Genomic DNA, 17789 nt, shown 5'->3' with positions numbered 1-17789 from the left:
TTATCTCTTGTAGCATCTGATGATCACTGCTCGGAAGTTCACAGTTCAAATTGAGGAGAAATTGCTTCTAAAGTTATTGAGTTTCTTTGGCTATGACCGGTCTGAATCAGGTATGATGTAAAATTACAAGGACCGGCTTTTCAATATGCAGAGTTATTATCATCATTTTTGCATATAAAATTAAGTTCAAAATGCATCGCAAACTATGTTAGGAGGTCTTTACATGATTGGAAACTTTCACTTTTAAACAATGAGCAAAAAAAAATGGAAAGCTAATGTCTTAATGGMCTGTGCAAACTGTTCATGTAATACTGTGTTAGTTATAGTATTCAGGCAATGACTCATGTAACAGCGTTGTCCTTGTACGCAGGGGCTGAGCTGAGCCTCTGCGGAAAGTAGTTTAATGTTGATCTAAAGTTCCTGTATCTGGATTCATCTAAACTGGGATAAAAGAAATTGTGTTGTTAATTTAGGAAGACACCTTAGTTAGTAATGTTTGGTTTTAAACCTTATGCTAGAAATTGGTTCTTTGTTCATTTGTTTCTTGAGAGATTGAGTCAGATTTGAAAAAAAAAAAAAAAATTCTGGAGCCTCAAAGATGACTTTGATGTCACTAGGCATGGGAAATTTTGCTGGCTACACTAGCAGTAACATATTTGTACAGGAAAAACTCGTAACTCTTTATGAATTGTGCATTCATGTCTATTCATATACTTGTATATAATCTGTTTTGGTTATATCTGGATGCAGAGGTTGAAAAGTATGATGAAAATCTCCATGAAAAGGTTGTTGAACAAAGTGGAGGCCAAAAGCGATACTACTTTGAAAATCTCAAAATTAGCGTGCCCCAAATAAAGTTGAGTGTCTTCACTTCCAACAAGCTACCTTTAGATCTCAAGGTAAGCCACTGCTTTCACAGAATGTGGTTCCAAATAAAGCTATCCTATTGTAGGAGGAAAAGGGAACACAAGCTTTTAAAATCTGATACTATTAATTTCTATTTACATGGTATTTTGTATGCCAAAACATTCTCACAGCTGTTTCAAAACAGAAAACTTCTCTGCTGATTGTTCTTGCCATTGTATGCATTTTGGTAACCCTTCATCTTCTAGTCTAAAAGAGCATGCAGTCTGCTTTTGTTTCTCTGCTTTTTGAATTGAGATCTCCTCTGTAATAGTCTTTTATTTCTGTTATTTCAATTGCAGCATAGCCTACTGCACTTAATTGCTTAACTGCTTTACAAAGGATCTTAGTAGTAGCGTGAAGAGACTTAAAACATACRATAGTGTGGGGGTTATAAGGTAAGAGTGGAGTAAGATGAGAAGTGACTGAACTTAGCAGATATACAGGAAAAGACAGTTGAATGTTTGCATGGAAGGAGTATTTCCTCATTAAATTTGGAATGTTTGCACAAGCACTCTTACTTGGTTCAGTGTTAATGTGAATTCATATTGAGTGTGGGCTTAGAGGTGGAAAACCTGGTCCTTTTCATGGGGTTCTGGCATAGTTTTTCAGGTAAACCAGGGTTTCTAAATTTATCAATGACTGAAGTGAAGTGGACACATAATTACAGCAAGAAAATAATCTAGTCCAGTGTTCTCAGCTTGTGCATTGGGACCTTTTGGGCACGTTAAGGTAACAACAGTCAGCAGTGCTCAGGTTCCCCCTAAGTGTTAACAATCAGGAATATTCCAGTTGCCTCTGAGCTAATTTGTCTGATTTCCTCTAAGAATGGGAGTTGATTAAAAGTGTGTGTGTGTGTGTGTGTGTTTGGGTAAAAATATCTCATGCAGTTAGTAGTTACAGTTAGCAATCATTGTACCCAGTGTGGAGGAACTGAGTGGTCTTATTTAAGTTGTATTTTCAAAAAAGTTGGGATACTGATAAGGCCTCTTTGTCCTTGATATTATAGACGTTAGTATGTTCATGCTTTTAAAGAATCGCAATTTTATTGAGAGTGTATCATGGAGTCTTACCTGGGGTGACCTAGAATGCCCTTCAGCCTGCACTCTTGTGTAGCTTTTTGTTAAAAGCTTGTGCAAAGGAGGACAATTTAATAACAAGCTGTAATTGTTCTTTACATTCAATAATGCCTTGGAAGTTTAGGATTTTTGCATGTTAGCTTTAACACAAGCACGCTTATCATACCACTTCCTCAAATGTAGAAACAGTTGGAAGTAGAGAATAGCTTGTCTTGTRTGCTTTAGTTAGGAAGAGAAGTTTTTCCAAAAGCATGCACGCACTCAGTAGACAAGGCTGGAGTTCAGTTGAGCATTTACTGCCTTTTTACAGGTTTTATGTAGGGCTTTTTTTATTGTTTTTTTTTTTTTTTTTTCCTTTTTTGAGGGAAAATGTTGAAGTATTTTATGCTTTTGTTTGGGGGGGGGTTGTCTTTTAAGAAGCTGGTGGTGTACTGCCTTTTTAGATTTTTTCATCACCTTTAGAAAAAGATACAGACTGGCAGCTGCCAGCATTGTTCTGAAGAAAAACATACGTGTGTGCGCGTGTATGTATTTCTAATGATAACAGGCACTGACTGTATTCTGTATATTAACTTTCACAGAAGGAGTTCCATTCAGTTCCACAGGAGAATTCAGGGTAGGAGGGAGAGCATAATCACAGTAGAGCCTTTGTAGAAGTTTTTCTAAGCACCTCAAATGATTTTGGAAGGTTTGGACATTGCTGTCTGGTAATGTGGTACAGACAGATTATTTTTATTAGGTATCAGTATCAACAAAGTTGCCTTATTTAATATCTGATAATTAAACAGGAAATTACTTCCTACCCAAGTGAATAATGAGGACTGTTCTAGTTAGTCAGTCATCCATTTGCTGAAAAAATAAATAGGTCCTTTCTTACAGACATGTAATTTACCGTAATTGCCTGCAGATGGCAGAAAACTTCACATTAGGTACTACCAAACATGCTCCACTGATCAATGTAGAAAGATGCAACACAAGTGTCAGGCTTCTTGCCATCTTCAGTATTCTTGATTTTAGAGACTATGCAGATACCATTATTATCAAGAACTGAAATAGAAGTGATCTTTTCTGTTTCTTTTTAAAAAGCTAATTTTCTTGTTAATTTTTCCAGACTTTGGAAATATATATCGTAACTCTGGACAGTTGGGGAACAGTGTTGGGGGCTAATAGTATGAATCTGTCTTGTGAAAAATTATCAAAGACCACCAAGTTTAGTGGTGTTTTTTGGGGGGAGTACGGGGGGAGGGGGAATGCCTGTCCATCTTTCTGTCCAGCAGGCATTAACATTAAAAGTATTGATACTTTTGATGCATTTAAGTTTTAAGTATGCAAGAATTACTATTGAGATTTTTTTTTCTTTTTTACCAAGGGTGAGGTCAGATGGGTTGTGTTTGTCAGTCAAGATGATATACATTAATTTTGAAGTTAATGACACATTTTCTGTACACTTTGAATTGGCAAGTCATATCTGAATGTGTCAGATAGTTGTATTCTCAAAAAACTGACCTAATCATTCAGTTAAATATCATAAATGGCTCAATGGAAGCACTCATAAAGAAATTATCTTCCTGTAGCGCTCTCATGGACATTTGTGGGTGATAAACAAAGCACTGAAGTAATTTTAGAGGTTGTGGAAGTATCATAATGTTTTTGATTCCTTCAGAGCCACCCTGCTGTGGCTACTCAAATGTTGCCACAAGTTACTTCTTCCCTCTTCTTTTCTTCTGTTATTTTTTTTGTTGTTGAGGGAGCAACATACCAGTGCTGTATTTGCAGTATTTAATACGTTGTGTGCGTGGAAGATGGTGTGTATGTAAAAAGTTGTGATATGACTTTAAAAACTGGAAAATACTGGAAAACTGCAAAAATCTGTTTCACAAGAATATTTGGTTAGAAGTTACTTATTTGCGCTGTTTTTAAGGGAGAACGATGGTTAATTTAAAGCAGCTTGCAAATACAGCATTATAGGAGATTTGTTTCTTTCATTCTCAGTTCTGCTGTGAATACCTAGTCAATTAGATTGTATTTTGTCCTCTAGTATTTGCTTATATGTAGCTTGTCTGCCTTAAATACAGCTTTATGGATAGRCAATATGAGGTGTAGATGGCCCATGTGCTTATTACTATTTTCTTCCTTGGAAATAATTGAAAAAGCTAGTTTTAAAGAATGGCAGTACACCAGATAACATTGAGAAACAGGCCTCGAGTTTCCAGGATATTGTGTAGGTTATCCCACCTCATCATGACGCTTAATCCATTCATAGCATTCTAGCAAAGTGGAAAACATTCAATTTTATCTTTACTACATAGCAAGGAGATTTTTTCAGCCTCAAAATTAGAGTTCAGTTTAGTAGAACATTTGAACAAGTTTAACGAAGTGCTAAGCATGGAATCTTAAATGCTTTTGTTTTGAAGTATGGATGTCAGCTGCAGGAGATGAAATGCATAAGGAAGTGCATTTAATTACTAAGTATTGAACAAATGGATTTCTAATAGCTGTGTCATTGCCTATATGTAAAAGGTTTATGGAATGATTGCTTTCTATTTCAAATAATCCACATGGCAGAGGGAAACTATTTTAGCTGCTTCTGATTGTTTTTCTGTGTTACACAATTAGGAATAAGTTTGTTTGGGTGCTGTGAATGAGAAATAGAGATAAAAATAAAAGTAGTGAAATAGTAATATCTTTCCTTAATTAGGCATTGAAAAGCACACTAGGATTTCCTCTAATCCGATTTGAAGATGCTGTGATTAACCTGGATCCTTTCACTAGGGTCCATCCATATGAAACACGGGAATTTATCATTAATGACRTTCTGAAACACTTCCAAGAGGTAAGTGTCGTATGGATTTTACTTTGGCAAAGGCTGAACTTCTCTTGATTTGAGGCCTGAGCTGGTGCAGGGGGAACTATTTCCTGAATACTAACTGAAGCGTTCGTGTTGTATTACTGTTTCGGTATACTGAGAAATAGCATCATATACTTCTATTCAGAATACACTTCGTTTTAAGATGAAAGAATTGTTATCTTGCTGATATTTGTGTGTTGATTTATAGAATCTCTTTATTTCTCCAATAAAACTTTCCATCTGTTTTTGCACAGGCTTCTGTTGCAGAGTGATGGTGGGATTTGTTTTTGTTTGGCAGTTTGTTTAATCAATGTTGTTGGTGTTAATGTGGTCTAGAAGTGATACTCCACCTTTCCATTTGATTTTACAGGAGCTGCTTAGTCAGGCAGCAAGGATTCTAGGTTCTGTGGATTTCCTTGGCAATCCTATGGGTCTGTTGAATGATGTTTCAGAAGGTGTTACTGGACTTATCAAATACGGCAATGTTGGTGGCCTCATAAGAAACGTCACACACGGAGTATCAAACTCTGCTGCAAAGGTAATAATTATGACATTAGAGTTTGTTTTAGGAAAAAAAAGCTAAAAATAATTAGGTAATAGATGGAGTAGAATTATTGACAATATTTATTTTAATTTACATATATCCTCTTTGTCTGTAAAAATTGTATTTGAAGCATAGATTTTTGAATGCTTSCTTACATGCTTTAGGGATGCCAAAAGGCCTGCAGGAGTCAGTGAAACTACTCAAGGCCATTACTATCTATATGGATATGTTTTGCAGATTAAATGCAGTAGTTGGTGCCATTTTAGTTCTCACTGGTTAAAATGTGGCATCACCTTGTACATGCAAATAAACAAAGCTATATTGGTTATTGAAATTCTAGAATTGGAATTTTGGAGTATTTAAAGATTGTTTAGTATAATACATTAAATCTATCGTTTTGCTTTCAGAAACTAGTTAAGCTGATGTAAATTCGAATTATTTACATTATACTAACTTTCCTTGAGTTTTATTTTTTTTTCTGTGGTGCTTAGCAACAAATTCTGAAGTTATTAAGATATATATGTAGCAATTTTTTGCTTGCTTACTATTTGCATTTGTTATATATTTATTCAAAAAAGTCATTAAATCAGTATGTAGTCAATATATATGTGCGTGTGTGTGTGTACAGGTGTGCATATGTATATATATGTATGTATACACACACACACATAAAAATGTTTGGTCTTTCTGGGTAATAGTTGAGAGAATACTATCACATGAGTGTTAATTAATTGAAAATACCATCTTTGGTGCCCAAAAATAGGAAGTGGCTTTGGTTGTGATCGGTGTTGTGCTTGCTACTGAACAAATGCATGTTGACTTGAACAAAAAAAAATTTTTTTGTATTTTTCATTACATGGTGTGTCTTCACATACTGTAAAAAAAAAAACAAAAAAACAAAAAACAAAAAAAACCACCTTTGTGATTGTCGACAGAACTGGAATAATGTTTCCTTCACATGAAGGAAGGATTTAAAAGGATTTTCACTGATGCTGTCATTCCTAAGTGTAGGAAGTGTATATGCATACATATTTATGTGGAGGGAGGGAGAGAGAGAAGCAATGGTATCAGGAGGGAGGTACAACAGTGATGAAGAAGCTGCCCTAAATGGAACTCAGTCGGAATGGAATGTAGGCCATGTAAAAAGTAGTATCTTTAGTAGTGAGCTCACTTAGCAGTATAAGAATAATTAGTTAATGCTACTTTTGCATATTTGCAGGTAGGTGACACTTAGACATGTGCTGCCTTATACAACAAAATGAAATACTGGCGGTTAAATCTGCCTGTCAAAGGCATAGGGTTATCATGAGATGTGCTGTAGTTACTCACAGAAAAMCAGAATTTTTCCAAACCTACTTTGAGAAGTAGGCAGAATACTGGAGAGAAGAGAGACTGGTTGAGAATGATTAAAAAATAATTGATATGTAGGAAAATATTCTCGGTGTTAATCCCTGGCACACTAAGGGACTTTCAGCTGGTACAATCCACATTTATTGATTACACTAATCTTCTACAGATACTTGAATGCAGCTCATCTTCCAGAAGCTGGAGGAGGAAATAAAATATCCTTCCAAAGCTATTCCTTTGTTTTCTCAAAAAATAGTGCACGTAGGTTACTGATATAAAGGAAGAGTTCCTCTTTTTTCTTCCTTCATCTAAAGAATGACAAGAACAGTCAAGAAAAAATAGGGATTGTATGAAAAGGGCTGCATCTTTGGATGTGATTACAGCAATTCATAGGAATGAAGTTAGCCCACAATCAATGTGCTTAATACATAATAAACTTTATAACATTCAGGAGATGTGAAATGTAATGATTTAAAAATATGTATCAGTTTCCTGTTTCACTTAATATTTATCCCTTTGTTCCTGAGCTTAGGATAACAGCACGGGTAACACTATATGTGAGAGTTGATGCTTTCTTCTTGAGTATGGCTTGTTTTCCAACATACACATTATGGGAACTAAAGAATTTTCCACTCTCCTATTACTTTCATTTTTCAGACTAGTAAGTGTATATATAGTCATGGTTCATCATTTTATAACCTGTTCCCTTTAATTGGATATGTGCAAGTCTTTGTTTTCCATATTAATGGAAAAAGATCATTCAGAAGATGAGAAAGGTGAGATACAGAGTTTGCAGATAGCTCAAGACTAAAGTTATCAAACCCATGAAACTGCCATAGAGGTCCCTAGTCCATCACCAAATGCATAGTTGTTTGATAAACATCTCTAATACAAATAGTTCAATGTCAGGAAAGATGCTATGTGCATTTCCTAATATACTGAATAATCATCATCTTCCCAGCATTAGCCCAGTTTGGACTGTTTTAAGGAATTCAAACAAAATGTCATGCTGTTGATATTCCTAAATTAATCCACACTGGATGTTCTAGGTCTTACGAGTTTTCTTATAGAGCATTTTAAGCATGTGCCTAAGACCTCTTACAATGATCATCATGTGTTCTTAGTATTATCAGCACTGCAAATACAGCAAATATTGCTTGTCCAAGCAATCTGAAGGATGACTTGTTGAGTTTCTGTAAGGCAGTATCCTTCTATGCAAATTAATATTTTCATCCATATTTTCTACTTATGGTTCTACAGTCTCTTGTGACCCATCTACTCCACCCAATAGAATGTGTTTCTTTAGTGTTTCCTTTCTATAAAGTGTTGTTTCCTCATTGCAATCACATCTGTAGCAACAGTCTCATAAATCTTTCTTTAAAAGGCACGAGCCTTCCTATGTTTCCCACAAGGGCAAGGTCATTCTTTGAACTTTGGAGTCATTTGTAACCAAGGTTTTTGTGAAGGAAGATCTTGAAAGGCAGAAGGGCAGTTGGATGCTGAACTCCCCTCGAAATTCAACAAGAGTTGAGTGCCTGCCTCCCATTTATACCTTTGAAAATCACCCCATGTACTATTTATCTGTCCTCTCAGCTAAATATATATGTATTTTTCTTCTTGATGCATCCCAAATGTCGTAGGTGCAAGTCTTAGTTCATTTTCTAAAGCTTTTTTTTACATGAACTGTATTTTTGTCCCTTCAGAACAAGGAGTGAAGTTTATCCTTTAACTGTACATTATAGAGCTCCTTGAGTAATCCCACTTTCAAAAGGAGAACATTAATCCTGCTACCTAGATGATGAAGGTAAATAAGGCTCAAATAACCAGGATAGATTCTTCTGTGTCTCTTGCACTGCTCTTAGATGCCTAAATCTGCTAGAAAAGTAAGAAAGTAACCGGGAATGTCCGTATAGCACAGAGTTGACATTTTGAGTGCAATGTGTGACATGTCACGTGCATTGTATAGAGTACATGTCATGTACATGGTATAGAGTCTGCACTTCCTATTCTACTACCTATATGGTCTCATGTTGGATATGCTGAATTCTAGTGAAGAATAAAATGGGGGAAAAAAAAAAYAAAGATTCCAAGTGCTCAAGAAAAGCATGACCAAAACAGTAAGTCATTTTCATTGTGCTTCTTTGGAGTTCTCTGTTCTGAAAGTATTACTTTTTACTCATACGTTTCTACCTGATTCAGCTTTGCCATAGATGTCCTCATCTTTGTAGCTTATTCTGTGAATCTGGCATCTAATTAAGCCAAAACTGGATAAACGGTCTTCTGTAAATAAGGAAAAAGTGCCTATTGTGATTGCTTTGGTTACCTGACTTGGAAAGTGTCCTAAGTAAAATCTATACTTGGTTTTAAGAAGGGTCATTTTTTTAAGATGTAAATGGATAGATCACCTCTGTTCATAAAATTATGCAAATAAACTTTTAATACTCTAATGATCACTTTAAAAGAAATACTGCTCAGCTGAATTGAAAAGTAAGCTACTTGAGTTGTGTCTGGTTTTGTCATTTTATTGCTTTTCTATTTTATAGTTCTGTTGATTATCCCTGTAATGACTTTTCCATGCATTTCAAAACACACAGTGGGTAATGCCTTCTTTCAAGTGGAGAGCCTCAGTGTATTTAAGTTGGCACAAAACCTTAGGTTAAATAAAGTTCACTATAGGCAATTTTGTAGTTTTTATCCCTTGGAGWCTCCACGTTCTGTATTTTAAAAAGTTCTTTGATCCTAAATATAGACACCTGAGGGAATTTCATTCTGTCTGAATGGAGACTTCTATATRGTTGCCTTATGCATAGAAATGTCTTGAATTCTTGGAATCTATTCTTCCCTCCCCCTACCTTTAGGCATGATGATATTAAATCCTAAATTATTCCTATTTCAGAGGCATTTCAGTTAGAAATGAATGCTGAATGCTAAGCTAGCACCTGGACAAAAACGTTCTGTTACTTCTGTTCTCTGACTGATGAAGTATGGTTGTATCTATTGCTGGCAGATAGATGTTGTGCTGACATAATTTAAGTCCTAGTAGTAAAGGATTGAAATGATTATTCAGCTTCTCAATACTGTATTTCATTTGTTTGATATTTTCATTCCTTACAAGGAATTCTGCCGTCTTGCATGTGTTACGAACACATAAGTAATGAAGTTGTTACAGCTGTACAAGTAGGCCTAGTTTCTGCATAAAAATATTGGATGGAAATTCAAAAAAAATCACTTCTGAAATGTATTAGGCAGAGAAAAAATAATATAAAACTTTTTCAATCTTTGAATGGCTTTGTTGACTCACCTTGTTCCGCATTTTCAGTATCCCCGTTCTTCAGATTCTGAGTATATTGCTTTTGTAGTAACCTTAATGTTGATACTGAATGGACAGGAACTGTTCTAGAATCTGTCRCCTTTCTTGAGTTAAAGGAGAGATCGCAGTCAAGTCATCAAGGATAGGAAGTTTGTAGGCTTTAGTTTGGCCACACACAAAAAAAAAAGAGCCTGCACCATCTAGGCATTATCTTGTTTAGATATCAGAAATAGAATTCTATCACCATTTAAGAGCCAGATCTCTTGACTTACATGTTTCTCGTAACAAAGGAAAATATTTTTTGTGACACTTGAACCTTTTATTTTTTCCTTAAATTAATGTGTTAGGGATTTTTTCAAAGTAATAATGGAAGTCCTGAGAAAAGTGTTGCAGTAAAGGAAGAACTTTAATTTTCATATTGAACTTAGAAGTTTCCAGTGAGAGATTTAATTTGACAGGCAAAGGAGTTGTGCTTGATTTACCTTTTCTCATTTTAATGGAAGCTCGTGGAGTTCTAACAAGCAGCTATGTGAGATTGGGGAGTAGTCATTTAAAAGTGTGAGTCTTATAAGTCTGTGACCAGACTGCGAACTTAAAAATAAAAGAAAAAAAATAGTGACAAAGAGCAGATTAGCATGTTAGTGTTTCATTGCTGCATTTTTGATAGTGATTCTCTAAGAACTGTTTGTTACTAGCAGTTATCTTTGTGTGGATATTAAAGATTATTTTTAAGCTACTCTCTGACMTTTGCATTATATAACATTTTTAACAGTTCAGRATATTTGTTTCTGAATGGTTGATTTTTAGCATATGGCACAGACAGCAGGGCAGGAGATGTATTTTTAAAAATACCTTTGATGGTACAATTGAGGAGAAACTCATTTGCTCCTTAATGATGTGTAGCATGCTCTTCTGGGGAGCGGAAGTTTTTTTTTTCTGTAAAATTTTATCAGATTGTTTTTCATGCCGAATTTGGTGATAGTCAAATTTCCCCAGTATCTCAAATTACGCTTTTAAATAAACTGCTAAAAGAATCTTTAAATACATTTATTTTAAAAAAATTTTGTGACATTTTTGCTTTATTTAATCTGCACTGCTAAAGAAAATGTTCTCTTTTTCTTTCTGTTTTCTCCTTTTTTGTCTTTTTTGCAATCCATTGCTTCTTTCTGGCTTTCTAGAGTGGAAAAAATAAACTTGTTTCATTTTTGTTGTTTTCCATCTTTTTTTATGGTTGAGCAATACTGACAGCTACTTGACAGCACTGTTAGTCAAGCTGACCACTTTTGTAAGTCTTGGCTGACAGTATTGCAAAAGAACTTGCAGCACAGACAAGCAAAAGCAGAGTGTTTAGTTTTCATCATGGTTTCCCTGTGTGTATGTTAGAACTTGTTTTTTTATCTGAAACATAATCCCTTTTGAGAGCGGAAGTGCAGTGCAGTGTAATTATATTGCTTGCAATACCTTATTTGAGCCAGAGGTACTGTCAAAACTCCAAATTTTATATTTAAGTGTGTTTATAGCATCATAGTTTAACCCAGCACTTTTAAAGGATAATAAATGTGATCTTAAGATACATCAAGTTGTATGTARTGTCAGTGTGGAGAAAGTTGGACTTTTTTTTTTCCCCCCTTAATACAAAAAAGGGCAAATCGAGATTCCTGTCTTCATGAGGGTTTTTCATTCCATATATTTATTTTAATTTTTAGTTCAGGGTGATGGCAAAGGAGCTTAAGTGATTAGCATAAATATGAAAAGAGTTAGGATTTTGGGATTAGGTAAGAGAATTACATGACTTGTAAGGACAGGAATGATGTTCCAGGTGAGTGAATGGCATGGAGGCATTCATACCAAAGGAGCATGAAAGCAGCATGAAAGGAAATGGAGCTTAAACCCTAGTTGTAAGGTATAAATGGAAGCAGAAATTCAAATGGTTGTCAGTGACAGAAAAATAAAGGTAACTGAATTCTATATGAAAAGTGAAGAGGAAGTAATGAGTGGATTATTTAAAGAACAAAAAGCATGAACATGTGCTTGACTTCTTCGCTGACTTGCACAGAAGACAGCTGCAAGTTAGGTTCTTAGACTGTTTTTAGAAACTTTTCTAAGCTGATGGTTCCTTTTGTTTAAAATTTTTTTTATGTAACCAATCACACTTACTGGTCTCATTCAGAAGTAAGAAAAATTGGCATTCTTGCATCATCGCGTCATGAACCAAACAGGGGCATATATCCTATATATCATATTTAAAATCTGAAATAGCAAAAATGGGGAGTGGGTTTAAGATTAGCTGATTTTATTCTTTACACAGTAGTCTGATTGCATCTCTCTACTGTTTATTTGAAGAGGAAATATATATAAAACTGTGTGAAATTCTACAAATTTGAATTTGCAGTTCTTTGATTGTGTATCCCAAGGGAGGGAAGACATCATTTTTGTGTCCATAGGAGATAGCTAGGATATCTTCTGAAGCTGTAACAACAGATAAGATGATTGGCAGCAGACTTACAGATCTGCATGAGTCATCCTTTGAGGAACTGTTAGCTGTGTATGCTGCACAAATGATGGTARGCTGTATTAATACTAGCTTTGGGTTTCCTTCAAAAATCTAAAGCAATACAGAAAAGCCTATGGGTTTTCTCACAGAATGCTCTTCTGCATCCCAGGCTTGGTCATAGGTGACAGTCACAGATGATGAAACCGATTAGAAAGAGAACATGACACTGGCTAGCTGGGATTCTTGGCCTTGTGGGAGGGAGCTAGGGGAGCAAGCAACATAAACACTTTAAATTAAATGAAATTGTTGTATATGCGTACAGCATCAGCAGAGAGTAAAGGTGTTGTTTGAAAAACAAAAAACTTAATCTGACAAGGTGCAAATATGTTGTTGCAGTATATTACCTGAAGGAACTGGGCTAGATCCCTTCGATTTTTTTCTCAAGCTTTCAGTAAAGCTAGGGTGTTTTTTTTTTGTTTGGTTTTTTTTTTTTTTTTTTTTTTTTTTTTTTTTTGGGGGGGTGGGGAAGGGGAGAGGAAGCTGTGTGTGAAACAAGGCAAATAATTTCACTTCCAAAAATAAACAAACAAAAAGACCTTAAAGATTTGCAAGAGTTAAAGCTGGGACGAGGGTGGTGGAATTATCTGTTAAGAGTATTAGTTGTTTAATAAAGCAAGTTGTCCTCCAGATGAACCCGCCAGTGACTCTGCAATTGGGGTCATTCCAAGTTCATGCTGTGGACTTTTGACTGCCTTCTGTGTATGTGAAAACAGCCGGCAGTTCCTGCAGGGATCACTCATTCAACCCTGTAACACAAAACTATTGCCAAGGGGCACCTGCTGGTGCAGCTTCACAGGAGGTCCTTGAGGGAAGCTACCCGACTCGTCAGGCATCTGTGGAGATAAAGACGGTGGGGGCTCCCCCGGGATACCCAGCTAATCAGGCATCCATACAGGCAGCTCATCAGGGGACCTCACAGATTACCCAGCCAACGTGTCCTTGTCAGGATCCATTAGGAAGCTTAGCTAACGATGGGATGTGAGCTAATCAAAGCTCCTTTACTTCGCTTTTGTGACATTATTTGCTTGGACAATGCCGCACGGAATCGCAGCATATGTTTCTTCAGTGGGAAAAGTGGTTGCCTCTTTGACTGACTTGTCAAAGCTTATGTATCCCTTAAATTCAGAAGCTGATGATAGCGTTTTGTAGATTTACCGTTTTCTAAATTAGGGCCACATCGGCTGTGGTCATAGTTCTGTTACATGTTTCTTTTTGGACAATTATGACTTGATTGTAAATGCTTCTTGGCTTGGCCTGAACAGTCCTCTGTGTAGAGGATGATTTCTAACAATTGACCTGGGTATGCACTTGCGTGTGAAGGAAAATGTAAAAAGTATATAACATAGATTAAATGAATTCAGAAACTTTTCTGCCTAAACATCTGAGTAATTATGATTCCTTTCTCGAGGCTGACCAAAGACACGGTTAAATTRTTTTGGGGAACAACTTCAAATAGCCCAGCGTTTTAAATATGAGAAAGAAATGCCTAAAAGCTTTTCAAATATTTAAAACATTTCATTTTTACTCTCAATATAATGCACAGTTGACCAAACAGGGATTTAAAAGAGGAAGCTGTGTTGCATTTCTGGTTTCTGGTGTCTGTTTTGTTTAAATAACTATGTAGTGTTGTACCTTCCGTTTCGTAGCAATAGAGTTTCTCTGCCCTAACAAATTCTGGCAGCATGTACTGGTTCTACTTAGCCTATAACATGTACCCAGTACAGATTTTTTTGCCTCCACAGCAAAATAAAGGCTATTTAGTTTTGACTTGCTATGTTGTGCTGTCAGAACACAGTGTAAGATCTGATCTGTATCACAATCATACTAGTGGTCTAGATATTCTGCTAAAATGCATGTAATGAGAGGAGCAGGGAATAAATATTGTTATAGTGATATTTCTAGAAGGCAAAAAAAATACAAGGGACTAAACTTAGACACATGATAAACACTTACGCATAGTCCACTGTATTTAATCAGTTGTCTGAACAGTACTTCCAAACTTCTACTCAAAAGGGATGATGATATGGATGAGGAAAAAATACCGTTGTTAAAAACAAAGCAAAAGAAACCCAAACACCTCTCCCTCCCCTCCCCCACAAAACCTAAGAACACAACTCAAAGGAAAGCAGCTTCTGATTTCTAGTGCTACTCATTTCCTTGAGTTCATTATATAATTTGTAGGTGTGTTATATATAAGATACCTGTTTTATGTATGTGTTATGTATATTTATAATAAATGTCAAGTATTTATCCATTATCAGAATGGATATAGTTCCATGTTATGAAGGCAGCTTATGAGTCTTAGAACTTTAAATAGTTTTCTTTGTAAAAACATGACAGATCTTGTAATATATAAGCTTAAGAATACATACATTGTAGTTTTTTCAAAATTTAACACCTACTATTTTTATTTATTTATTTATTAGCATTGTACTGCTAGGTTCACAGTATATACTGATTTGTGAGGTATTTATTCCTTTCAAACAGTCTGTACTTTGAAACAGATTGCTTCTGTCAGCAGTGCATCAGACAGGAAATAAATATCGAAGTAGCAGAGGAGAAAAAAATGAAGTTCCAAAATGGATGTTCCTGTTTAGGGCTGTAAGGAAGTGTCATTTGACAGAAACTCTAGTTCAGAAATCTAATTATCACTGTTGTTTCTCTGTCTATCTGTTAACTACTCATACAGCTTTTGTTTCCTGTAGTAAGCAGCTCTTGTTTTTCACATGGACGCTATTTAGGGGAGTTACTGTTCAAACTGAAGAATGACTTTTAATCATCATGCCTAGGGATTTTCCTGTTTTGGAAAATGTAAGAGTGCATATGAGAAATGGAGATTACATAATTCACAGTTTACATTAGACTTTCCAAATCAAATAAGTTTGAAAGACTCCTTTCTCCGCTGCTGAAATAACGTGCTTATATGCTTTGGTCTCTGAGAATCAGCTTTTATTATGGAAGTAGGAGCAATCACCAATGTGTAGTGTTGAGGGCTTTCTGAAAGTTGGCGTTTTGTGGTCAGAGGTGTGTGGAGTTTAACATAGTGTTCTCTTAAAGGAAATCTGCAATGTGGAAGTGAAAACTGAGTAAACCTTCTGATTTCTAATTTAAATGCAATTGGCTGTGAGATTTGCACAAAAGTTGTAACTGACCTCTGCTTAACATAATTGCTTTCTCCCTTAAAATTCCATCTTGGAACACTACTTTGCCCAGTCAATAGTATTTTAAAATGTACGATTTTCTGATGCTAGAGTTACAGTGAGATGTTTGGACTAAAGTAATAATTGAGTATTTGTCTTTTTGGGATGTCCTTAGTGAACCAGGCAGTGCCAGGAGCTTTAAAAGACTTTAAAAGTTTACTTCAACTCATTCTCATGCTGTGTGCTTTATGCATCTGGCTCAGATGGAACAGTCTAGAACTAACTCAGTTTTCATTTGCTTTGAATTCTTCTTGCACAACATAAGCCTTATTTGATACACAAAACGCTGTATTTTTTTTTTCTTCTATTACTTGAAACAGCTAAGGATGCATAGCCTGAGGTGTAAGTTTTTGTGCCATAACCATCTTAAGTGTTGTGCCTTTCATTAAAAAAAAAATCAAGAATAGATTGGTTTTATACATAGGTATTTCAGTCACTTTTGCAGATCATGGTAGGTAACATGGTGTAAACATGGAACAAGGAATGATGAACAGCCTGTTTCCTTGAGTTTACAGAGGAAGTTCAGGTATGCAAGATGTAGCTTGGTCGTGACAGAATGGCCAGCATGCCCCTGGCTTACAGAAGTGTAATAAAACTTTCAGTAATCATGAAGTGCTGAGAGTGGTTTACGTCTTAGAAAGATAATTTTCACAGTAGCATAATGTCCTGGAATGGAGTTAGAGGGAAATGTGAATGTTATTTTATTGCACCCTCTCCAGGAGAATCAGTTTGTTGTAGATTTTACAGGCTTGAGTTAACAAAGTATAGTAGGTCGTATCTTTTGCTTGCCATGTTACCAGCATAGTTCTATGGCTTCCAGTTGATAGCTTCACATCACATAGGAAGTGGTGTGGGATGCAAACCTGGAATCAAGTGTCTGTAGAATGTAGACAAGAGAGAAAAGGTCAGCCCCCCTCTAGGGGAGGGGAAATAGCATTTTCCTGGGGGACAGAAAGAGTTAAAGAGAAAAAGAAAATGTCTATGAATGAAAACGGAAGAATGTTAAGATCACAGGATCGCTGGAGCTTTTTCTGCAGAGGTAGGCCTTTTTCTGTCCAGGCAGAATAGATAAGGTGAAGCATTAAACAATGCATATTCTTCGTAAGCTGAAATATTTCTAGGCCCGGAAATGGCAAAACTTTTAATGAGTAGTCTGGATGACTCATGCTTCACTTCATTTGGAAATGCTGAGATAAAATAAACTGCCTTCTTGCGTGTACCACTTCATGCAGTGACACTTCTGATACCGGTTACTAAGAAGCAGGTACCCATCTTAGCTAACACTGACGTACCTTGCTGCAATTTTGCTTTAAGGAGAAGGATAACTAAAATGAAGAGAAACTCAAAAGATCAAGCTACTAATATGCCTTTTGATAAACAACTAGACAAGGAAAAATAAGGATAGAAAGGGATTTACTTTTAGAATTGTTTTGATTAGTTGCATGTTTCTTCTATAGATTGTTGTATTTAGTACACAGCATTTAAATGGTCTTAATTAGGCACTTTTCACTTTACTAACAAAAGCCAAGGGAGACAAAAGTGGATTGCACTTTTGTTGCCACCTTTGGACAACCCACATGACTGGGTTAACAGTTCAGCAACTCACCGTTATAATTACTCCTTTACAACTGAAATGTCTTAGTATCTAATATTGCATTTCTCAAAGAAGGCACGATATTTGAAAAAGGGCAAATATACATTTTTGTTCATTAACTTGTTCCAAGTCTTCTTTCCAAGTTGTTACTGTTTAACTGGGTGTTTAAACTGGGCTTAAGCTGCTTAAATTTCTGATGTTTATTCAGTTCCCGGTCTTGAAAAGACATGCAACTGTTGAGTAACTTAAAAACTGTTTTTCATAATATGTTGATTTTATCCTGCATAGGTAAGGCATAAAGTGTTCTGTTCTTTTAGAAATTTTGTTTTTCTACCTTACAGGGGTAGATACAATCCTGTTTTTTGAAACAGACTTCAAAACCATTTCAGGGAAAGTATCTGAGGTGTACA

The 17789-nt window shown here is 35.8% G+C and overlaps 1 protein-coding gene across 8 annotated transcripts in view; it reads left to right on the top strand.

Annotated features, from left to right (window-relative positions):
* VPS13D (vacuolar protein sorting 13 homolog D) overlaps positions 1-17789 on the top strand; it is a 113834-nt gene that overhangs the window by 66712 nt on the left and 29333 nt on the right. For all 8 annotated transcript variants that reach the window (XM_085309158.1, XM_085309160.1, XM_085309157.1 and 5 more), the window contains 4 exons: positions 14-110; positions 751-899; positions 4681-4815; positions 5201-5368. In XM_085309158.1, the coding sequence (XP_085165284.1) occupies positions 14-110; positions 751-899; positions 4681-4815; positions 5201-5368 (549 nt within the window). The remainder of the gene's footprint in view (positions 1-13; positions 111-750; positions 900-4680; positions 4816-5200; positions 5369-17789) is intronic.

The sequence above is a fragment of the Rhea americana genome, unplaced genomic scaffold (assembly GCF_003343005.1).
Source record: "Rhea americana isolate MKP2758 unplaced genomic scaffold, rheAme1 scaffold_293, whole genome shotgun sequence".
In the NCBI taxonomy this organism is placed as follows: Eukaryota; Metazoa; Chordata; class Aves; order Rheiformes; family Rheidae; genus Rhea; species Rhea americana.
The sequence above is the reverse complement of the archived record's forward strand: the minus strand, read 5'-3'. Positions and strand labels throughout refer to the sequence as shown.